Below are 25,182 nucleotides of genomic sequence, written 5' to 3' on the forward strand. Positions count from 1 at the left end.
TTGTGCCTTCGATTCTTCTAGAACATGCTAAAACACATGGTGTCAGCTGTGACTGAACTGGAAAACTGAAATTAATTTCAAGCTTAACCAGCATGCCTTGTTGTAGTATCAAAGAAAAAAGTATCAAAGCAAAAGAATCAAAGGATAAAAGCAGAACAAAAAATTCCTCAAATCATTACATAGAAGCCACAGTAAGAGAACTTTATGCCTGAAAAACCAATATTATCTAGTGATCAAAATTATTATAAAATAAAGGTGGTTTAGGTGACAGTAAAAAAAACCACCACCAAACATTTACCTCTAGCAGGTCATTTTGTTCCTGAGTAATTTTTTCTAATTTCTTCAATTCTTTCAAGAGTTGTCTTGCTCTTTGGAAGACTGAGAAAGGTTGCATTTTTACCCCTAGTAGCTGAAGTGCTTCTTCATAGGACTGTATATGAACAATGGTCTTCTGCATAGGACCAACATGGTCAAGTATAACCTGTTAGGATATAGGATAGATGATGGATGTGATATTGAGTTGGAAAAATCAACACTAAAAAGTTATACTACTGTCACGATGCGCAAAAGTTTTCTTTTGTGAGTTTCCCATTTAAGAAGGAGTGATATTTTAATCTTGGAACAAACCCATGAAAATACATTGTGAGGTAATCTAAAGCAAGAGGAAAATATAATTTACATTTACAATTCTTATTTTTCTGCATATACATATATAAAATTTGCATGGTGACAAAGAAGGGTCACATTCATATTCGTTACTATTTTACGAAGTGTGCCATTTCAAAGTAACACATCTTTGGCAGTGAAGAGGTTAAAAAACTGGTGCAAACCCTTTGATGTCACTCTAACTAACTCTGGTTTTTCTTTTTTGTGTTGCAAACTAGCCACAAAATGTCCTATGTTAAAGCTAGCCATTTTCTGATGGTCCTGTAAACAGTCTTATCAACGTAGCTGAGATGATGAATTGGGACAGAAGCCAGGAGAAGCCTTTGAAGATGGTTTTCCGGTCAAAGACAGCACTTAATATCACAACACTCCAAGTGGACACACAGTTTACAATCACCTTCGTCAATTTTGGATAACTATGCAGTTTCATACCACAATACATGTTTATGAAAAACTCAGTGGTCAACTTAAGAAAGACAGAATGGCAATATGAGCTTACTACTTCTTGATTCTCCTAAAGAAATAGGAAATCCTACTGAGACCTCATTCTGCTGGGAACTTCAAAAGGAAAAAACAAACCACATCTGGGCCTTTTAATTACTAATATTTTTGTTAAGTTCCTTCTCAAGAAGATTTCATTGTAAAAGGCCCCATTTGGAGTAGAGATGCTTTTTCTCTCATTCATAAGCAGGTTGCATCAGGCATTTTTTGTTATTAGCATAGTATCCATGCTTCAATTTAAAATAAGGATGTATGAACATCATTTTTCTGAAGAAATATTACTGTAGTTTTTCCATATAATGTAGCCATTACAAAATTGTTCTCTGGATAACAAAGCTATGATGACATTTTTATCCCTCCCCTGAAACTGAACCCATGGTTTCTGCATTTCAGTCAGCTAACAATGTGGACTGCATGTGGTATAAAAGAAGATACCATAACAGTCTGCCTTACTTAAGAACAGAAAGGAAAACCATCTGGACAAGGTATCTTTGCACTGAAGTTCCTGCATGATGAAATGGTTTTACGATAAGTCCCTCCAGCCTACGTTTGCAGAAGCATCTGCTAAATTTTGCCTCCGCTTTTGGAAAAATAGGACCTGATTTTCAGACTTCGAGATTACTTACTGTTTGATGCTAAGTGATGTGCAGCAAGTGTCTCTGAAAATCAGGCCATAAATTTTCCAAAACACTCAAATATGGAAGGTATGTCTGACAACTCATGCATAAGTTACATAATGAAGTTCTCTATGGCCATGTTCTCAATAGTGCTTTAATTTCAAATGTTTTAGTTCAGACAAGGACTGTGCTTCTGGAAGAGATCTCCCAACAGTCTCACTTTAGGGTTTATATTGTGCAGTCGTCTTGGAGTGTACAAACTGGATTCCTTTCAAATGGAACTAAAGCAGAAGATACTCTCCAGAAGAGCCTCTGAAGAAACCCAGTCACTAATGGATGTCCATTCTACAGAACCAGTTCAAATTTCCCAAGACACATACAACACAGACAGCAGGTCCTCTGCACCAACTGTTCTGTCCTACCAATGTGCTCCTCTTGGATTGCACTAGTGCTACTTTCGAAAGTAGCCGAAAATCATGGCTGAAGTAATATTTTCAATCTTTGACCTGTGAGTAGGAATTTGTATGATACTAATATTTTGAAGTCATACACTAAAACTTTGTTCATGGTAGTTTGCTGTCACCATTTATTTATGCATAAATAGAAAGGGAAATATCCCTATATATAGGAGTTTTCACAGACCTGTCCATGTTTAAGTCGGTCTTTGGGAGAAAATTCTAACAGATCCTCTGATGACAGGATTGTCTTCATTTTGGCAATATCCTTCTCAAACACTTTCACATGAGATTCAATGGCATCCAATTCCTAGATTTTGGGAACAAAGAGAATATTTGTAGATAGTACAGTTTAGAAACTCCCTCCAAAAACCAAAGGCAGCTTGCATTTCTGCCTTTCACTTAAATTTAAAAAGAAATACTGATAAACAAGTGCAGCACATGCAGGTCATGTTAATGGATGTTGTCAAACAAAAGGCTACTTATTATAAATTACATATCATCATAACTGCTGGAGGTCACCTGGTCTGTTTTAAACCCTGAATACAGAACTGAAATACCCTTGAAAAATCACATTAAAAAATTCCAGTAGTGACAAGACACTTTTCCAGAGGTGATATTGATCAGCATAGGAAACTGATTAATTACACTGTTGGAGCTTCCTTTACGTAGAGTCTTATGTCAGATGGAAAATGGACGCACAGAGAGTACAGCTGCTTGTGAACTCTCATGGAGACAGAGTCACAGAATAAATTAGGTTTGAAGGGATCTTGGGAGGTCTCTGGTGCCCCTCAGAGAGGGTCATTTGCGGCCTGATCCTGCTGAGATTTGAGTATCTCCTGGGATAGGGATTTCACCTCCCCTTTGGGCCCTGATCTAATGTTTAATCAATCTCACTGAAAAAAAAAAATAAAAAAAAAATTCTTCCTTATATGTAGATGGAATTTCCTTTGTTATAATTTGAGTCTGTTTCTGCTCATATTTTCTTTGCACATCCCAAGAAGAGTCTGGCTCTGTCTTGTCTATAGTCTCCCATTACGTAGCAGTAGACAGCCATAATATTGCACTTGCCCAGAGCTGTCTTCTCCAGGCTGAACTGACCCAGGCTGAACTCTTCCAGCCTCTCCTCCTACATCCCGTGCTACAGCCCCGCAACCACCTTGATGGCCCTTCCTTGACTTGCTCATCTATGTCTTTCTTACACAGGGAAACCTAAAACTGGGCACAGTACTCAGATGTGATCTTACAGGTGCCAAAAAGAAGGATCTCTTCCATGGACTTCCTGGCTGCGCTCTTGCTCAGGAAGCCCATCATACTGTTAGGCTTCTTGATGGAAGACCATGCTGCTGTGTCATGGACAATTGTCCACTAGGACTATTGGCCCTTTCAGCAAAGCTGCTTTCCAGCTGGTTGGCCCCTGGCCTATACTGTATTTGGACATGTTCCCTCCTGGGTGCAGGACTTTGCATCTGACTCTGTTGAATTTCATGAGGTTTCTGTCAGCCCATTTCTTCAGCCTGTTCAGGTGCCTCTGAATAGGAACCCTACCCTCCAGCAAGACAAGCCCTTTTAATTTGCCAGTCAGCAAGCCCTGCATTTCTCCTCCCTAAACAAGGAGTTTCATCAATATTTCTAAACCTTACAGCATCAAACACCTTCTGATGGTTTGTTTCCAAACAATTAATTTACTTGGCACACCTAGTAAAACCAGCACACCTTTTTTTCTATACATGCAATATAAGCTGTATTTCATAACATACGATGAAGTTCTGACAAAAGACTCTTATAGATCACCCAAACTTACATCAGCCACATGCTGGATCTGTGGAAGAATCTCTGCTATCTCATTCTGTAAAGTTGCCACTTGATCATCTATTTCATTTAGCTGTTGCATTACACTGTCTGTTTCAAAGACTGGTATTAGCTCCTCCAGCTCCAAGTAAACACTGTGTAGAAGATTTTGCTTTTGCTCTGAGTCTTCCAAAGCCATCTGGAGACAAAGTAAGAGCTTAGTTTGATCCGTCAATGGTGAACATGAAAGCTTCACAGAGGTCAGGACTGGAAGGAATCTGGTTTAATTTCCTGTTTGTCATTGACCATTGCATATATTCCCAAAAGCTTATTTCAGACTAAAACACTTCACTCCTAAGGGAACCAAACTGCTGCATCCTGCAGGCAGTAAACTGAGGGACTGATGCCCTGATTTTAAGGGAACCAGTTAGATAAAATAAGTCTACATGAGCATGAAAGTATGAGATCCTGGAAAAAATTCCTCTCCAGCTCCTGTGCCATGGTGAGGCTGATCCCAAATGCCCGAACAAGACATGTCAGCCTGAAGACAGAACAAGACACCTGAAAAGAGTTTTCTGCACACCAGCCGGCAGACAGCAGATGTAACAAAATGCTCCAGAAAATATCTGGCCAGTTGTGCATGATGGGAAGATTCTTCCCATCTCCTGCAACTAACTGGATGAGCTTTTGGGTTAATGACAGCAAGTGTCTTCATGAAGAACAGTGTGGGTTGCAAGAAATACATGTGATCCCTTGTCGCTGTGGCATATGAAGCACCAACTTTCTTGGCCTAAGCCAAGTATTGGATGTATAGAAAACTTGAATTTCAAATATGAAATTGCCAGAAACCCTCTTGGCACTTGCCTGGTCCTGATCTTCCCTGTAATATTACAAACATTTGACTCTTGAAATTACCAATCAGAATTGCCTTCAAGATACTGTGAAAACTGCCTTTCAAATCATAATTTGCATCAAAGTTTCCATATAAAACACATACATCAAAATACTACTTTACCCTTTTTGGATCACATACGCAGGATACAGAAAGAACCATACATATTCAGGCAGTAAAAACTGATTATAGCCACACAGTATGGTAACAGAAGACAATCACACATTTTTGGAGGATACATTTACTATAGTTCACCACTTTGACAAGGCAGATATGTCCAACACTGAAAAATATCTATCTATATTTCATGAGTGTCAACTGTAACCATTTTTCACTTAGAGAATTTACTGAAACAGTAAATTATTTATGTCAGTAAGAGTTAAGAATGCAAAATTGCATCTGTACAGAGCAACCAGTTCTAACAAGACCATATCTCTGCATTAACACTTACCTGAAGGTCATCAGTATGTTTACGTAAGCTTTTTGCAGAGTCATTTTGAGCATCTGATCTTAGTAAGCAGTTGGTGTTTTCTATCCAAACTTTCACATTCTTCAAGAGTTCATCATATTCTTCCATCTTGTTGGCAGCCTGGGAAATGACAAGATTTTACAAATGCATTTCTATTCACTGTACATGATAAACACATCTGTGGGCAAGATTAAAAGAAAAAGTGATGCATTTTCATCAAGGTCAGTTACATTAGCATGGTGAAACAAAGACCATAATTTTTCTGAAACAGTTTCATGATTTCAGAATATCTCCTCCTATCAGAGGTAATTTTGGTGCTTGTGTGCTTATGGGGGCATTGTTGCAACTTATATGGCAGTTACTTTAATGAACATCCCATTAGCAGAGTTGTAGAGAACCATCTCATCACCCCTCTGGGGGCATGAATTCCCCATGCTACCCTGCCAACCTCTTCATTTGACAGCCTTTAATGATGTCTTATGCAAAGCCTTTATTTTGTTTTTTACAAGATGTGATTTTAAAAAAAAAACCTTTTACATTTGTATCTACCTTGTTTAAAATGGCAGTCTGGCGCTCAGCAAGTTGTGAGACCTGTTGGTACTGCTGAAGGGGGGTCACTAAGATATCCATCAACTCCTGTGCGTGGCAGGAATCCTGCTCTACTATATCATGCACTTCAGCATCCAGTTCATTGAGTTTGTAATGCCAAAGGTCCAGCATATCCCAGATTTGCTGCATGTGGAGAGAGGGGAAATGAAACGTAAGGTCAGGCTCAAAGATAACAGGAGAATTATTTGTTCTTCATGTGGGCCATGTGGAATTGCAAAGATTTCAGAACTGATATGACGGGAACAGAACACTCTGCATCCACTGGTGTGATTGAAAACAGTTGAAAAGGCATGTATTTTCCTGTGAGAAAGAATTGGTAAAACATTCACCAGCTAAATGCTTGTGTGTACTTCTCCTTTTACAGACATAAAATGAATGGAAGGCCACTTTATGCTCCTGTTAAACCAGGCTCTGTAGAAACAACCAAAAATCTTTTAACACCCACAAAATTTTTTGGGCAACTTTACCTTCTGAACTTCTTTGGCTTTTGTAATGTTTTCACTCTTCTGTTGTAACATCTTTTCAATAGCTTGAAGGCCATTATTAATAGTTTCTGCTTTTCTTTTCAGCACATACTGAGGAGAGCTCTGCAAGATTTCAAAGCTAACCTGTCAGAGTAAAGAGAAAATGATAGAACAGATTACAAAGATCTGCTTGTTTCTGTGGACCACCTCACCAAAAACATTCAAATGCTTTTTATGTTTCTCTTGACAAGTCACTTAAAAGCACAGGAATGGAATTACATTTGCAGGGAGAAGCATTACTGTGAACAGGTTCAACGTTTATGTGTTGTTCAATAATTTTCTTTCACTTAAAAATGACTGATCAAGAAAGGTAATCCCTGAAGAAACAAACAATAAAACTCTGCAACTCCCTAGGTGCATTCAGTTGCCTCTGTTGTAATCTGTAACAGGGGCTAATCATGCTGCATTGTGGAAAGGGTCACATTTAGATTCATGCTGTAAGAAACCTAGAATGACACACACCTTTACATCTCAGCTGACAGCTATTACTTCCATGTAAGAGATAATATGGAATTATGGGAATATGGAAATGCATCAATATATATAGTGAATTTCTAAATATAAATGTAGATTTATTGCCAAAATAAAAGGCTTTGAGCCTCATAAAGTATGTGGAACTTAATTTTGCTCTGTAGAACTCCACAGAAATGAAATATTGCTACACTGGAGTGCCTGATTTTCTGTGTAGAGAAAAACTCTCCAGTAAGATGAAGCTGAGTAATTGCCTGATCACAAAACTGAATAACAGAGTAAGGTACCAAGTTACTACGGACTACATGAAGAACAGGGAGTGAGAAAGTTCTTGCTCTTAGCCCAAAGTGACATCTTTTCTCACTAAACCCGGCTAGCTATTAGGGTCAGCCAAGCACCAGAAACTGTTAAATCATGATAAATTCTTTGTGTGTTTCAGCCCTAGAATTCGTGGGGCATATGCACGTTGCACAGCTTTATCCTCCACTGATACAAAAGATTTCTAGTTTAGTAGTTATTCTGATTTGAAGCTCCTTATACTGAAATACTTTATGCTTTTTGTGGGAAGAGGAATTAAGATCACTATTTAGTTAATAAATTATTTATCCATTTTTATTTCATTATTTTATTAACATTATTTATTATATACAGATTCCAAATTGTAGCATCATACCAATATAATAATACCCATAGTAAGTATTGATAAAATTGCATTAATCAAAATAAATACATAGTAAAAAGAATGACATGCTCCTCTCAAATACTCATACAAAAACCCTATGAAGTCCAGTCTGTATTTAGTGTCTAAGACTCCCTGCAAAAAGGAATTCAGACTGTAATCACTAAACACTTGACCATTACTGCTATCCTGGAGTATACTAAGCATGAAAAATCATTGATGTTTGTAGTGCTAGTTTCCACAAAAGAAGAGAATAATGTATGAATGCTGCAACTCAGCTGGACATGAGAAAGAAGTACAATTTATTTTCATTTTTAGATTAGCAGCTCTAGAAGAAAGCAGAATGCCATTAAAATATTACAAGTTAATTCAATTTAACATATGTTGGTATCTCCTAGTATGTAACTAAACTGATCTCAAGTTCAACTAGGATTTATTTTGTTTCCTAAATGCATTTTAAAAATTTTTAAAAATTCCAAGATAGTTTATATTTTTTTCCACTACCTAATATGAAAAGCAAATGTTATCTAGTTTCCAGGACCGGTTCTTTCACTCCAACACATAATGTATGCATTGGGATAATATTTTACCTTAGTAAGTGAAACATTAAACAATAACAAAAAATCCTGAAACATAAATACTGTTTTACTTCCCTTCTCCTTCTCTCTTCTACCGAGTTGTTGGTTCTAAAAGGACTGGTTCAATTTTGAAACAAAAAACTACAAAATTAACCAAATTAGAACTAATAAGCTGTAATTAATATGTCTCTAAAGATTTAATGCTGCATTAAATGAATGAATAATCTGATAGATACTAACAAGAAACTGGATTTCAAAATGGTTTTATTAAACTTTCAGGTTTTATCAAATTAACTGAGATTTAGCCTTTAAAATTAGCACTAAACATTATTATTTCTGAAATAAGAGAACTGAAAGATTTTTTCTTTTTAAAAGTAACATAAATGAATAAATAACAATGATAATAGTTATATCAGGTTAAATCTGACCCTAAACTTACAGTATTACTCCATTTTCTTTTAATTTTGCTTTCAGTTAACTCTTTATACGCACTGTAGACAGAAAACATTGCAAAAAGCCAAGGCAATGTTATTTAGTTTTTTAAATACCGTGTCTGCTTTTAAAGGAATGCAAACATGTCCAAGGGTTGGTATAAAGAACCATGCTGTGACACCCTGCCATGTATGCAAATTAGATTTTTAAAAAATCCAGTCTCAGAGTCTTCTTTTAACTCAGTTTTGAAAATATCTTCTCAATAAAGCTATATAAACTTCCTAATCAACTTTGACTACTAGATTAAGAATCAGACTGGATAGAGGACAGGTTCCATATCATATCCGAGACTTTATTGCTAGTGGTTCTGCCATGTCCTCTTTTAACAGAAAAGAAAAATATCATATTCACACTGCTTATTGCAAGGTTATTCTAAAAGGAGAAGTTAACACAAGGACTCTTTCCTCATGCATACAATTTCACTGAGGAAAATGCAAATGAAAATAACTATTGTTTCAAGTTGAAATGTATAGTTACGACATTCATCAAATATTGCTGTACTTATTTATACATTACAAAGAGGTAAACATGAAATTACATCAACAGTTACCTTGTCTTCTAGGTCTTGTAATACCTTCTTGCAGTCCTCCAACTGCGTTTCAATCTCTGCAGGAACTATTGTATACATTTCAGAATACTTGATCCGGAGTTTCTCCATGATATCCTTTAGAGTTTGACTTTCTTTACAAATCACACTCTGAACCTCCTACAAAATTAAGAATAACTTCAGCAATTTTACCCAGTTTTTACTGAGTGCATGTGCATGTGTGTACACATACATATGTATATATATACATACATACATACATACATATTGTGGTTTGTATTTCCCACCAAGATTATGATTTGGTAAAGCTGTTTTTGTGATATCAAACCTAATTTGACTACCTCTGCAATCAGATTAACTTTGAGAAATACTCACTCATCTAATCAAACGATGCTTTTTCAATCTGTAAGAATTAATTAAACTTGATACTACTCCATGTCAGGCAACTGACGCACTGGTATTTATTACAATGGTACAATATATATATTACAGCAATGTAATAATTTGAAGTGCTCCTATGATTAAATGTTAACCTTTGTGCTCTCCCTTTAGTCAACAGTGCATTTTCTCTTTGAAAGGTGTTTAATAGCCAACGTTCATTCCTTCATTATTATAAACAACACAAAGGCCACAAAAAGCAACAGGTTTCAAGCTGAAGTGTCTGCTTTCAGGCAATTACGCAGAGCAGGACAGCAGGCTCCTTTCAAAACAGTAGTTTCCAGTTCTGCATGAAGAATGTAGGTTTTATGAGGTAAAAGAAACTTGAACAACTGTCTACAGCCCGTGGCCTAGAAATAAAATCCGATCTAAGTCCTCTTACAGAAAGAATGAAGAAACTCATTTGTTTTGAAGGTTTTCTAGAATTTCAAGTTGGAAAGTTCTGTTTGTTTGCTTTATGGTTCCTTTTTCCAATGCTCAGATGTCTGTGAAACTCAAATGTTAACTCAAGTTATTGGGGAAAATGATCTAAACCTCCTACCAGGCAATGAAAGACATTAAACTTAACATCCTTTTCTTTTTCAGTCATGTGTAATGGTAATGCATTAACTCCTGTCTTCACTTGAGATTTTCCCTCACACAAATGCAGTACACAGAAGAAATATGTAAGAGTCTGTGACTGATTTGTTTCCTGTCATCCCACAACAACTGGGTCTGATATTAAAAAACTCAAACCCATGAAACAGCTGTGTGCCTCATTGTACTGTGGAGAAGGCTGTTGTTGTCGAATGGCCCAATTAAGATTGTGCCAACATTTACGGGAGTTTATACATTCCCTGACTTGAATTTGAAAGAGCTACTTACAACATTAGCTTCCAAAACAAAGCATGTCTCTGCAAACTGGTTTTGGTATATAAATGCATGTTCACATTTCACAAATTATTTATCTGGAAAGCAGATGTCTGTCAAAACTGCCCCAATTTTTTTCCTAGGAGACTAGACGATGTCACTTCCCCTTTGAATATTCATCTATGTTGATGAGTTAAAACTTTGCCTCCGACTAACCTAGATTTGTCACCTCAAAGTGAAATAGGCATTTCCATTCAATAAATGCAATGGAAGCCTGAATAATGCTATAGATTTTATAGAAACTAGGTTTTCTTTGGAAGTAGAGGCGAAAATTCCCTGAAGATTTTGGATTCCTGATGTTTGCATTAGGTAAAATGAAGGAATTTTCAGTCATTTCAGGTGAATCTTCTCAAAATGAACAGGCCTGCTGTGACATACTGCTACAAAGAAATAATTTCATGAGATTGCTGCTAACATTTCCTTTTGCCAACTGCTGTCAGGAATAGGAACGAGGTCTAAACTCACTTTTGGGTGAGTTTAAGTGCTCAGAGTTTGGATGTGAGGGAAAAGAGCAGGCACCAAGCACCTGCAGTAGTAACATTTCCTCCTAGACACAAAGAACTCAGAAAAGGAGTAGACCAAACTCTAAATTCTAATTCTAAATAATTTTAAATAGAAAACCATCCCTTTCAGACAAATTCACAAGGTTTCACCACAGTAATGCTGGCTCATAGGTTTTCAGAACTTCCTCAAGATGTAGTTAACATTTCTCTCTCATGCCAACCCCTATGAAAACACTCATATCTGTCACCATCGTCTTTGACTTCTGTGCTTTTCCTAGCCATTTGCCAGCTTCAAGCACCCATCTTCTAAAGAAAATATGTGGTGGGGACCTCCAAATATTTTTTGTACAAGACTCAGCAGAGAGCCCAAACTTGTAATAGACCTTAGTAGGCTAGAATAAATAGATTAGAAAGTTCTACACTGAAAAAATAACTTGATTAAAGATAAAATAAAATAAATTTTTGATCAAGATTTAAAAATTGAGGTAGTAATATAAAGAACAATATGACTAAATTGAAGCAAATATAATTAAAATAATATATAAACCCACATTCAGGAAATGTTAGGAATAATGCCATTTCGTAAAGTCAAGAATTCAAAGATGGATAAAAATAAACTGAAATTATAGAAATTTATAGACTGGATTGTTGCAGAGTGCTAGTTGCTGCTGGTGGAGACTGTGGTCTTGATCACAATTTAATTTTTAAAAGGCATATTTTAGACTGACTCCCTGATGTGGGACATCAAATCTAGAGCACCCGAATCTGCCCTGGCTAGGTACGCAGAGGGGGAAGAGGCACAGGATTTACACTAAGCAATCCTTCCTAAAAGGCATGCAACTGGCTGTGAATCTCTCTGCAATCTGGAAAGACTTCTGTGGCTGCTAACTGGACTACATAGCGGGAGAGGAAGACAAACCAAGGACGTGGCAGGGCCAGTCATATTCTGCCGAGCCAAGTTCGTTCTCTTTAAGTCAATATACATATGCATATACTTTGCCACTAATTTTATTTGGAGCAACTTCAAGCCCCAGCATAAAAGAGAACATATTCTGAATGTCTCCACATAACAGAATCACTACCAACCTCCAGTTGTCCTGCCTTTCCGGTCGCATCTTGTAAAAACACAGATGCAGCGTTCTGTAATGCATTTGTCACGGCACTTATTTCTTCAGTGATCTTGTTCCTTTCCTGAATCTCAGCTTGTACAGAATCCTTATGGTCCTGAGACTTTTCATACAACCTATGAAAGATTTCCAGCAAGAATATATTGTTAGACTTTACACTAAGAAAGTGTAAACAAGAAGCATGCTTAATACAGATAGTTTTAAAATATATATCCAGAACTACATTTGTCTGTATTTTAATATTATTTTCTGTAACTAAATTTCTGAGCTTCTGTCATTTATTGTCTCAGTTTCTTCAAAAATGAATCTTCAGATATTGCTAAACAAAGTATGTTTGGTAGACCAAATCAGATAGCATGCATATTTAAACAACAAACAGAGCTCAGGTTCTCAGAGTCTGAAAATGCTGGCAGAGCAGATGACGTTCACAAAGATTTCCAAATCAAAAAGCAGGCGTGGAGAAGTGTGAGTACAATCACAGATTTGCAAAAAATATTTGAGGCAAATTTTAAACAGAGGCACTGACTCAGTAAGGTAAAAACTGCGCTGTTGCAAAAAGCACAAGGTCTGATTTTCCTAAGAGTGGAAGACCCACACATCTCATTCAAGTTCATAAGAGCTTGGATGGTCCAAAATCATCTGTCATCCCTTTTGATTCCTTCTACATTTGAACACAAATTGCAGCCCACACACAATGTGGCCAGGCTCGGGCCTTCTCCCCAACTACTATCTCCCAGTGCCCATAATGAAGACAGCAGATGGGTTAGATGGAGCATTGGTCTGACCCAGTAGGGCATTCACTATCATTTTAAGTGCATTACAGCTTTCATATATTCTTTAATACCCAATAAAACACTGTGCTTATAAGTAGTCCTTTGTCATATCTTCAACAGAAATTTCACACCACTTACTTTTTGCATCGATCCTGCATGGCCTTTATCTCGCATAAGGCAGGAAGGGCAGCTTCTGCCTCGGTATTTTCAGATATATTCAGGATGTTTCTTATTCGGTGAAGTAGTAAGAGTAAGAGGAGCTGTTGCTGATTGATGTTTTCCTCAAATGAGTTCACAAAATCTAGTAATTCTACTAGTTCCTCTCTGGTGGCCTTTTCTTTCTCTTTAAGACTTTCTGGCTGTTCTTCCTGGAGCTTATCGAGAATTATTGTTTCTCGTTCCAGCTAAGTAAACAGCATGTCAAAGCATGAGATAAAGTGCTTTTTTATTCCATCACCTTCAGTTACATTATTCATTTACTCATATGCATGACTAAGTACAGAGAATTACATAGCCAGAGAACTCAAACTTCTGAAGTGTGCCAAAAAATTCATGTTTGCTCTAACAAAGCACACAACCACACACAGAGTTGTTCTGTGTTCAGAGAATTTGTACTATAAATATCTTTATCATTTTTGACTCCAGGTTCAAGAAAGGCTGGGGATAACTGGCTGATCAGTGGGTGGGAATTGATGTTCTGCACTGATGTCAGCCCCTTACACGTCATTTTACTGAGGGCCCCATCCATACAACATTCCCCAAAACTTACAGTTTGTTGAGCAACTCACCTCTTCATTGATGAATTTCCATTCCTGCTTTAGTTCTTCACAGTTAATTTCCAGCCCTTTTGCAGCCTCAAGCAAACCCAGCCAATTTTCCCACAGCACTGTTACAGTCCTGACCAATGCCCTGTCACTTCTCCTGCATAATCTCATCAGCTCTCCAGAGACCTGCCTCAGCTTCACAAGGTCATCTTCAGCCGAGTCAATGTTGGAGACTAAAATCTTACAGGAAAAATAAACAAGTAAATAAATAAAACAATACAGTCAGAAGTGTTAATGAAGCGTTCAGTAACATGATTTAGAAGATCCTCTAATAAAATGGCAATCACTCCACTGAGCTGGTTGAATACAATTGTAATGAGAGAATTCTGTTGGCTAAGATTGGAGAAAGACAGGCTAAAGAAAACAGACAAAACAGAATAACATTGTGCCCAGGCAATTGGGTCATTCTTACTTCTTTCTGGTTATTTGGAAGAGAAGAGAAATGAGCAGGAGTTACAGATATATAAAATGACAAGCCTGTAATATGGTGAGTACTAAAAGAGAAGGAGGTTGATTATAGCAGAGGTCTGGTGGGGATGCAGCTAGAGTGTCCTGGGTGAGGAAACTGGAAATTCTCTGATTTTCAATTCTGGGGAAAACAGCAGCAATGTTAGAAATCTGATCAGTCCTGGTCCTGAAAAGAAGCAACGAGGAGTCTCAACAGAAATGCAATGCTATCTTAAGCACAGGTAATATTTGATTTCTACAGCAATAAGATACACTCACTTTACATGGCCTAGTATAATCTGGTTTTTTTATAGGTATATAAATACATTCTGTGGTTTTATATATACATAAATACAGGATAAAGTATTTCACTTCTTTCTGTTATGATATCATACGGTGTGCACAGCTGCATCACAGTTTTGCATGAGCTTTTCAAGTTCTTCAGAGCCTCTCTTACCTTGCTTTCTTCTAAGTGCTCCAAAGCTTCTTTATAAGACATTGGTATTTGAGACAAAGACTGTCTAAGCATCTTTTCCAGTTTGTTAAGATTATTACAAACCTTATCTTTGGTTTTTGTGTAGCTTTTGTATGTTTCAAAATACCTGTAAGAAACAATTAACAGACCAATTAAAATTTGTTGTTGTTTCTCCTCTCTCGAACAATAATGCCCACTAGAATATAAAAAAAATAATCTTCTGAACTAGTAATCCTCACTATTTTGCAAGTTATCTTCAGTTAGCATGTTACACACTTCAGTCTGATACTCGAGGTACTTTAGAGATGCCCCAGAAGTAAAGAAATATAGGTATGTATATCCATATATCAACCATGAAGCTGCTTAAAAGAATTGTATGTCTTGATCTAGGTCTCCATCCTCCTCAGACTTTCCCAAAAATGAGTTCCCAATTTGTAACACACATTCTATCTGTCCCTACAGTTTGTGGTCTGTACAAATTCTAATTTCTTATTCCTATATCTTATCTTTTCTATTACCAAAGTCTTTAAAGTAATCCAATTCTTTGATTATAAAAGCAGCTTTTAAGGTTATGCTCAATAGACCCAGAAGCACTGGATCATGAGCAAGCCATTTAAAATTCCTTTCTCTCCCAATTTTTTCTGTACCTGAAACAGAAAAAGTATCTGTATCTGAAGGCCCTTCAGATCTATTCATTCCTATTCAAAGGAAGGACACTACGGCCTGTATCTTGTTTGGTCTTTACTTTCTCAAGACATCAGAACAGCCAATGGAAATCATGCATTAGGGCCCCTCTGAAAACTATTCTAACCTGCACCAGCACTAAACTAGAGACTGTGGAAATGTGCTTTCTTCTGATTCGGGCACACTATGACCCTCAGTCAAGCACCATACATACTTTTTGGAATATACTAAAAATTAATGCATTGTAAAGTGTTAGCAATATGCTTATTGTATGGTAATTTTACTTCCATTACAGTCACATCTGGGAACAACAGAAATGCTTACAGTTCTTTCTGCTGAATTACCTGGTTCTGTCAGAGCAGAAACAACACTGCATTTATTATCAGTCAAATTTCTCATAATAAGGAACATGTTCTAGGAAGAGCTCTTAAACCTACCTCTGTTCATCAGCTTCCTTTCTCTGAGCCTTCTCCCTTAACATCAAACTTTTATTCACTAGTTCGGTTAAAGTATTTTCCAGATGTATTTTGTCTTCTGGTTTCACTAGGTTTTTCAGTTTGGAGTACAGGTTTTCTATTTTAGCCTTTGCAGAGTTGAACTCTTCTTGTTTCCATTGTGGGGTTTGACAGACCCCCTCTGAGCTACCAAGCTCTGCTGCAGCAGACTGGACTCGAGCTTCATAGTCCTCAAGGAACCTGGCAGCCTCCTGAACAGCCTTGGTATAAAGCTCCCCAGTCTTACATGCTTCCTCCAGATCTCTCTGAAAGTGTTAGAAAGATAAAGAACAATCATGAAGGACTGTTGTGCTCTTCTAGATCACCACATGGTCTTTTCAGAATTTCACACTTGGCTGTCTTTGAGACCAACACTCCCAGAACTGGCCTGGGGAGGTGAGGGAGGACACATGGCAAATGCACTCTGCTACCTAAGTAGTGACAGAGCAGTGCTGCAGCTTATGGATTGATTGCTCTCAAGCATAGGAACAGGGGTTATGAGGGACAGCCAATACTGGAAAAGTCCAGAGAGAAGGGTGGCAGGACACAAGAGCCGTAAGATCCGTTAGGGACATGGAAGTATATGTCCTGTTCAGACAAGGAGAGCCCACACATTGACGCTTTATTTGGCTCCAGGGAATACCTCCACCATGACTTGCCAAACTTCTTCTCACTAAACCCTCTTCTTATATGTATTTATGCACAGAATGATGTGTGACTTTGCCAGCTCTTGGATTCCCAAAGGGCAGAGAAACTTTGGCACTGTGCTTCCCACACAATACTGAAACAGTGAAGGTGAAGCACAGAAAACTAGGAAACCTGGCAGCAGGACCATAAGTCCATCAGGGATGCTAAGTCCCTCCCTCAGTTATTAGCCACTACCTCGTATTTCCTCATTTGTATCCACTGATCCATTGGGGGAGTCAGGGCACAGGTCTTTTTGACTAGGACACAGTTCCAGAACCTCTCTGCTATGAAGGATACTCCTCTTTTGGTTTCCAGCAAATTTATTCGCTAACTTCTTCTCCTTGTATTAACATTGCCCTTTAGCTTCAGCAGTCCCTTTCCATCCATTAAGTCTCCCTCCAGCCTAATTACATTTCTCAGCTAGATTTCTCACTTGTCCTCAGCTTACCAGGTTGAGCAAATACAGTTTTATTCACTGCCCTCAACATTCCTCATCCCTCTAACAGCATCTGTTCCAGTTTGAGGGGGCCTTTCCTGACAAAGCCATCATGACTTGGGTCCATACTCCAGCAATGCCTCATAGTGTTAGACTTGGACGCCAGTTGCCTTTCCTTTGCTCACCTTCCTGAGGCCTGATCACATTGAGTTGACCTGTGCTTTACTCTCCTTGATCATTCCCAACTGGTAAACTTTTTCTTTACAGTAGAAACAAGGAACCTATGTTTTTTTCATCATTGTCACTATTGAAAATGTTATATAAAATCAGTCCCAAGAATAATCCCAGGACAATTGCACCCAGCCTCCCTTCAGCTCAATATTTCAAGAAAACCTTTTCCTTCCTCCCCTTTACCCTTCTTTTCTTGTGCTAATCCCCACTACTTGATTATAATCAAACTGAATACAAATGGCTTCTTTGTATCCTTAGTTTCTTATCATGATTCCCACCACCAATGCAGAGATGACGGTGAGCCAATTCAGTTATTAGAATAAAAGAAGAATATAAGTAATGAAAATATAAATGCTACAGTCACAGACACCTAATCTAATTATAGGGAAAAGACATATGGCCATACCTTACTTTTATTAAATATACTTACAACACGGGCAGCAATGTCTGTCTTCAGTTGTATTTCATGATCTCGCAGTGTCTCTAATTTTGCTTCTATACCAGCAGTAAGAGATTTTTCTTCCTGGTTTTTACTCTCTTTTTCCATTATACATTTAAGAGCTGAAAACTTTGCTTGCATCATATTCTGAATTGCTTCCCATCGTATCTTTTCATACTGCATTATTTTTATGTCTATCAAAAGTGGCTGCTGGAGCTCTAATTCAATATGGTTTATGATGTGGAATATATGCTCTACTTCATTCTGGATATCTTCCTTGTTTACACACTGGTGACCAGAGACCAAGTTTTGAAGAAACTGATTCAATTTCTCAACATCTTTTTCCAGGCTCTTTATTTCTTTCCTCTTAGATTCTTTGAATGGTGTATCAAAGACCTCATTTTTGTTTATTTGATTTGCTGCCTCCTGGGTTAAGTGCAAGATTTGTTGAACTGTCTGAAACTGAATCTGTGCAGATATAAGATTCTCAGCAGGAGAAGAGCTAGAGCTATCATTTAGGATGTTAGCTTCTTTTTTTACAGTGGATGTCAGAGTCTGGATTTCATTTAGCAATTCTTGAATCTTATCACATTCCCTAACAACATTATCAAAGCGTATTATCTTCCCTTTAATTTTATTTTTAATTTTAATAAATTTAGTTTGCAATTCATCCAGCTGCGATGAGTCCCATTTTAGACCTATGCATTCAAAGATTTCTTTGTACTTCATTATTTGTGACAAATTGAACTGAAAAGCTAATACTTTTTCTTTAAGTGCTTTGCATTTATCCTTCACTTCCTGCTTGGCACCTAATAATTCATCTTCTTCCAGGTTCATTTCACCATACTGTACATCATTAAGATCTTGCTGCAATGAAGTTATCCCTTCAGCAAACTCTCTGTAGGCAGCTATCTTTTTTTCAACTTCATGAAGTTTACTCTGAATTTGTCTCTGTGTCTTCCTTGCTCTATTCTTCAGACTTCTTAACTGATCAATCAAAAACAGTTGTTCAGACAGGCTCAGTTCCCCAGCTGTGACCTGACTCTCTTTACAGTGCAATGAAATAAGCCCTTCTATTTCTTGTACATCCTTTAAAATCTCCTTTAAAATGGCTTGTTGATTGATTAATTCTGACCATGTACTGGTTTGGTTCGTGTCAGGCCTGGCAAGCATCTCAGCATTTTGAAGCTGACAGTGAACTTTTTCTACTTCTGCAGTAAGTCTTTGCCTCTCCTCCAGCTGGAGCTCTAGGTGCTGTAATCTTTGAGCTGATTTTAAAACAAGAGCCTTGTATGAATTCTGCAATGCTTGCAAAAGGAAAGTCATATCAGAGATCTCCTCTGGCTTCAAGTTGGGAATGATGTGCTGGAGCCCATAATCCAGTGATACAATCACAGGCTCTCTGTTTAGAATTTCTGTGTTCATAAGCTGACAATTTCTGATCTGTGATTTGACATCACTGGGGAAAAGTGCTGCTTTCTGATCAAGAGTGGACAGTGAATCTTTCACCCATGCAATATTTTCTTTCACCCTCTTCATCATTTCATGTTTCATGACAGCAGGACCAGTGATCTGAACATCTTGAGGAGCTTGTTGCGCTGATAATGCTTCCAATTTACTCTGCAAATCGTGTATAGAGTTCTCCAAAGCTACCTTCTCTTGATCACTCCAAATTCTTTTCATCTGCAGTTCAATCCTTCTTTTTAATAGGGAAAGACCGTGTTTAATGTCCTGTAGCTCTGTGGTCCAAAGTACAGGGTAGCTGACTTTTCCTGCAGCTGAGGAATAGAACTCTGCTTGTAAATACTGTTCTTGTATCAGTCTCTGAATATCCTGTGCTTTATTCATAAGCAGGTTAAATTCATCAATTTCTGCCACAACTTGATCATGTTTCTTTTGTACTGTTTGTTCCATGTGTTGCCACCATTGCTCCAGTTGCCTCATTTGGCTTTCAGTGAACACTCTATCCATGCATGTTAAATGCTGAGATAAACTTTCTTGCTGAGTTTTCAACTGGTTTAAGACATCTCTTTCTTTTTGTAAGGACTCTATGCATGCCTTAATTTTCTCCAGAAGAACTGTGTTGTTCATAGGACCCCTGAAAAAATATGAGTAGCGTTTAAAAAACCCCAAATTTCTCCTAAAACTTGGACACATTTTTAAAAAAGAATTTCACTGTTTAGAAAATAATTCACTCACTTTATTCACTTAATTGCATGTATCTCTCAGTGTTCTTTCACAAATTTTGTAATCCCTGTTGCAGTATCATTATTCTTGCTTATCTGTACAGCATTCATTATTTCTAGATATCTCTGCAGGAAAGGTATATTCTAATGTATATTCTCTAAAATTGGAGTACATATTACATAGAATCTGTCATTTCCTCAAGGAATGTAGCCTCTATTTAAAGTTAACAATAAGAAAAATTTTAAAAATCAACAATAGTGTTGTCATCTCTAAGTGAATTAACATTTTATGGCAATTTCTGATTTACAATGTAGATAAAACTTAGTTATAAGAAAAATTTCAAAATTTCTCATTCACTCAAGGTTAATTTGGAGTTCATCTACTCTTTTTTTTCTCTCCAGGCATATTTTGAAATTCCCACCTAAAATACATTTAGCAGCTAGATTTTTATTCAACTTTTTAAAATCTCTTTGCTGTAAATTAAAAGTGTTATAAATTATTTAAAAGATTTTCAAATTATTGTGATACATTATTGTGACTGAATACGTTAGTTCCATGTTTTGAAAGTTAATTCAGGAACTGAATACTTTGCACACATTGGTTACCTCTGAATCGGTACTGTACTTATTCATTGCCATATAATTCTTCCTACCAAATAAGGTTAATTTTTAGAGTAATGAGATATTTCCTTCAGAAAAAAAAAAAAAATTAGAACCGATGAGTCCTTAAATAAGTTAATATTTTCCCTGTTTTTGCAAAAAAAAACCCCTTTAATATGGCTTTTACATAGTTTTTTAGCACAGCAACCATTTCTTCCTTTGCCTAAAAAGCAAAAAGAGTAGATGTTGCTGAAGAATAGGAGAGAACCACCAGAAATGCTTGTTTAAACTTACGAACCTATGAGACTTCTCTTGCTACCTAACATTAATGAGATGGATAAAACACCATATTCTTGTCTGAGCATTACTGAAGTATGGCACAAAGTTCAGTCCAGGACCATATTTGTTCTGCAACTTATTAACAGAAACCCTCCACTATACTTACATTTTTATGTTGTCTTTTTCTGTTGACAAATTTTTCATTGAGGACTGTGCAGCAGAAAGATTTTTCTGGTACTCATTAATTAAACAGTACTGCTGTTGCTTCACTGCCTTAACAGCATCTATTTCTTGAAGCAGCCTGTCCCAGCAGGGCACCGCAGGCTCTGTGGTTTGCAGCTCTGCTCTGTTTGATACTGTTGTACTGGGAAAGGATTCTTGACTATGACACAAAGATTTTGCTTTCCATGTTTCCAGTTCAGTCTGTAAATTCTACAATCAAGCCCACCACAGAGGGGATTAAAAGAGGATCTGAAACACTTGCAGCTTTCAACACAAAATACAGATAAATACTGATACATCTACAAACACATGCTTGCTCATTCACATGCAAATGAGCACGCATGCCTGTGCACCTCATGGAAGCACAGACTCAATCGTAGGTGATCCACTAATGCACTCTAGAAGAGCAGTACAAAATATAGTATTTACATAGGCAGACTTGCATTAAGTCACAGTGCTTGTAGATTACCTGGTAGCCAAACTGACTAATCATGCAGTCAAACATCACATAAGACTATATGCAGGAATTTTGTTCTGCCCAAGTGAATCATAATTCTGTAACTACCATATGAGGAATGGCTTTGCAATTTTCATACCTCCAGCTCTTTTAGTTGTTCATTTATAAGCACAATATCCAGTTCAGACACTTCTTTTTTCAGCTCATTGACCTTTTGTTCCTCTTCAAAATACTCAGTGTTTACTTGCACTTCAGGAAATAGTTCCTTCTGGACAAACACTTCTGGACCTGTGTCCTACAACACAAAACAGGATTCTTATTTCTAAAGGTCCTACACCGAGTTTTCTGACTGCACCACTTTGCTTCACATGTTTAAGCCACACCTAAATCCTGCTGTGGCTTCTCCCATAGTCTCTGTGGGTCAATCAGGACCCAGGGGCTGGAACCTCCATCATGACCCCCCACCTCTGCAGTCACCCTGGTCTGACAGCACTGCTCAGATATCTATGAAATCTCTGCCCGTCATTTTAAGTTTGAAACTCTGATATCCCCACCTTCAAATAACATAATTCCTGCACCCACCTCTGCCACTGATAAATTCACAGGTCTATCCCATCTTCTCCCCCTCTGCCTTACACATTCATGGACCTTTCACCTTCCCTCACACTCCCATTCCTTCTGCTCAGCACCTGTCTCAATATACTGCTGTGTCCTTCACCAGGACCATGTCTTTAACTGTTCTTCACAGGGCCACTCATGCATGAAGGAGCTTTGTGTGACACACAGCCACGGCTGCTACTGCCAAAAGTGCTATCCAAAATCAGGGGTAAGGTGAGAGCGTTAGGGAGCCATGTCTCAATGTGGGTGGGGAGGAAGGGAATGGGGCGCTCCAGAGCCAGTCCCTGGCACCACCACTGATTCCCACAATGACAGAAAGACAAGTCACTTGGAGCATGGCCAGGTTTAACATCAGCTGAGCTGAGGTTATTGTCCAAGTGGATGCTCTTAGCCAGCTCCAGTTCAGATGTAAAACATAATCCTCTAGAACATGCAGACAACTAGATAAATGAAATGTCACAGGCTTATTGGGTCACGTGGCAATACTTCAAAAAATCTTTCTGCATTTCCATTTGCCCAGTACTTGTCTATATCTGGTGTAAACTGTGATCTGTTCCATGTATAGACTTCATGTGAGTGAATGCATACAAATATACAGATATGACAACACTGTAAGCTTCTCCAGGATACCAACGTATAGAAACAGCAACGATAAAAAAGTCTTGTTTCATAAACTTACTATTTTACAAGGAAGCAGCCAGCTATCCCTGCAGCCATATCACTCGTAAGCTCTTGAGCTATCCAAAATATACCTGCTTCCAAGTGTGGGAAACTTGTAGCACATTGTAGATATTGTTGGAAGAGAATATTTCTATTTATTTGAACTCTTTTGGTTATTTTCAGTTAAAACTGAAGGGGACCACTCATGAAATAGTCTATCAGAGAACTTTTCAATTTCTTTGTGTACATATCCATAATGGCTGTCTGTATCAATACAGACATAAGATTTCATCTTAGGTGACTTTGGAGTGCCATAGAACTGAAGTAAGGAGAAAAACTCAGCTAAGCTATCACAGAATGAGGAGAAAATCCACTTTACCAGATTGAAATATAAACACATCAAAACACACAGAAAAGTAAGTGTCCTGGCACTAAGGAAAACTTCAGGATTGCTGTGCCTATGTTTTGCTTGTTTGTATGATCTTCTCAATGTACACCGTCACACTGCCTCCCTGGATACACAGACACATAGATAGTGTGAATCTTCCCCACACAATAGTTATAATATTTCCCACCATTTTTCAGTCCATCAGATGGTTGGAGAGGAAGGAAAATATGAGAATGGAAATGGGTGTTGCTAACCAGCTACTGTTCTTCAGGTATAAAGCCAGGGCTGCCCTGCTGACTCTTCACAGTGCAGGCCTGTGGGGAACCCCAAACAGGACTCTGGCTTCAGGCTAGGGCATAGCTCACAGTCTAGATCCTTTCTTTATCCAACATCTCCTCAGGAATTCAGCAGAAGTTACTTCCCCTTCCCTTTGCAAGCTTCAAACAGATTGAGTACAAAAACTTAAAGGTCACGTTTAGAAGTGAAAAACAGTAGAAATAGAAATAGAAATAGAAATAGAAATAGAAATAGAAATAATAGAAATAATAGAAATAATAGAAATAATAGAAATAGAAATAGGAATAGGAATAGGAATAGGAATAGGAATAGGAATAGAATAGAATAGAATAGAATAGAATAGAATAGAATAGAATAGAATAGAATAGAATAGAATAGAATAGAATAGAATAGAATAGAATAGAATAGAATAGAATAGAATAGAATAGAATAGAATAGAATAGTTTTGGTTGGAAGGGACCTACAGCAATCATTTAGTCTAATTGCCCGACCACTTCAGGGCTGACCAAAAGTTAAAGCAGTTATTAAGGGCATTGTCCAAAGGCATCTTAAACACTGGCAGGCTTGGGGCATCAACCACCTCTCTAAGCAGCCTGTTTCAGTGTTTGACCACCCTTCAGTGAAGAAATGCTTCCTAATGACCAGTCTAAACCTCCCCTGACACAGCTTTGAACCATTCCCATGTGTCCTGCACTAAATACCAGGGAGAAGAGCTCAGCATCAATCTCTCCACTTCCCCTCCTTGGGGAGCTGTAGAGGGCAATGAGGTCACCCCTCATCCTCCTTTTCTCCAAACTAGAGAAGCCTAAAGTCCTTAGCCACTCCTCACAGAACATGTCTTTCAGCCCTTTCACTACCTTTGTTGTCCTCCTCTGGACACTTTCAAGGACCTTCACAGCCTTCTTAAATTGTGGGGACCAGAACTGCACACAATACTCAAGGTGAGGCTGCATCAACACTAAATACAGTGGAATAATCACCTCTTTTGACTGACTGTGTTTAATGCACCCAGAATGCAGTTTGCCCTCTTGGCTGCCAGGGCATGCTACTGACTCATATTGAGCTTGCTGTCAACCAGCAACCCCAGATCCCTTTCTGCAGGGCTGCTCTCCAGCCGCTCCTCCCAATTTATACATGTGCCCAGAGTTAGCCATCCCAGGTGCAGAATTCAGTGTTCGGACTTCATAGAATCATAGAATGATTTGGGTTAGAAGGGACCTCAAAGATCATCTAGTTCCATTCCCCCTGCCATGGGCAGGGACACCTTCCACTAGCTCAGGTTGCCCAAAGCCCCGTCCAACCTGGCCTTGAACACTGCCAGGGAGGGGGCAGCCACAGCTTCTCTGGACAACCTGTGCCAGTGTCTCACCACCCTTGCAGTAAAGAATTTCTTCCTTATATGTAATCTAAATCTGCCCTCTTTCACCTTACCCCTCATCCTATCACTACACTCCCTGATAAAGAGCCCTTCCTCAGCTTTCCTGTAACCCCCTTTAACTACTGGGAGGCCGCTCTAAGGTCTCCCCAGAGCCTTCTCTTCTCTGGGCTGAACAACCCCAACTCTCTCAGCCTGTCCTCACAGAGGAGGTGCTCCAGCCCCCTGAGCATCTTTGTGGCTGCATCTGGACCCGCTCGAACAGGTCCATGTCCTTCTGATGTTGGTAGCCCCACAGCTGAAGACAGAACTCCAGGTGAGGTCTCACAAGAGCTCAGTAGA

General features: G+C 38.2%; 1 protein-coding gene across 7 annotated transcripts in view; it reads right to left on the reverse strand.

Moving 5' to 3' along the window:
• The window catches only part of SYNE2 (spectrin repeat containing nuclear envelope protein 2), a 196,589-nt gene that overhangs the window by 93,205 nt on the left and 78,202 nt on the right, over nucleotides 1–25,182 (reverse strand). For all 7 annotated transcript variants that reach the window (XM_026849688.1, XM_026849685.1, XM_026849686.1 and 4 more), the window contains 15 exons: nucleotides 21,642–21,797; nucleotides 20,990–21,255; nucleotides 17,750–19,856; nucleotides 15,909–16,231; nucleotides 14,770–14,914; nucleotides 13,830–14,045; nucleotides 13,180–13,445; nucleotides 12,228–12,384; nucleotides 9,295–9,450; nucleotides 6,468–6,608; nucleotides 5,941–6,123; nucleotides 5,374–5,511; nucleotides 4,044–4,229; nucleotides 2,427–2,549; nucleotides 299–481 (listed from right to left, as the gene is read on the reverse strand). In XM_026849688.1, the coding sequence (XP_026705489.1) occupies nucleotides 299–481; nucleotides 2,427–2,549; nucleotides 4,044–4,229; nucleotides 5,374–5,511; nucleotides 5,941–6,123; nucleotides 6,468–6,608; nucleotides 9,295–9,450; nucleotides 12,228–12,384; nucleotides 13,180–13,445; nucleotides 13,830–14,045; nucleotides 14,770–14,914; nucleotides 15,909–16,231; nucleotides 17,750–19,856; nucleotides 20,990–21,255; nucleotides 21,642–21,797 (4,746 nt within the window). The remainder of the gene's footprint in view (nucleotides 1–298; nucleotides 482–2,426; nucleotides 2,550–4,043; nucleotides 4,230–5,373; nucleotides 5,512–5,940; nucleotides 6,124–6,467; nucleotides 6,609–9,294; nucleotides 9,451–12,227; nucleotides 12,385–13,179; nucleotides 13,446–13,829; nucleotides 14,046–14,769; nucleotides 14,915–15,908; nucleotides 16,232–17,749; nucleotides 19,857–20,989; nucleotides 21,256–21,641; nucleotides 21,798–25,182) is intronic.

The sequence above is a fragment of the Athene cunicularia genome, assembly GCF_003259725.1.
Source record: "Athene cunicularia isolate RWA chromosome 5 unlocalized genomic scaffold, athCun1 chr5_part1, whole genome shotgun sequence".
Classification (NCBI taxonomy): domain Eukaryota; kingdom Metazoa; phylum Chordata; class Aves; order Strigiformes; family Strigidae; genus Athene; species Athene cunicularia.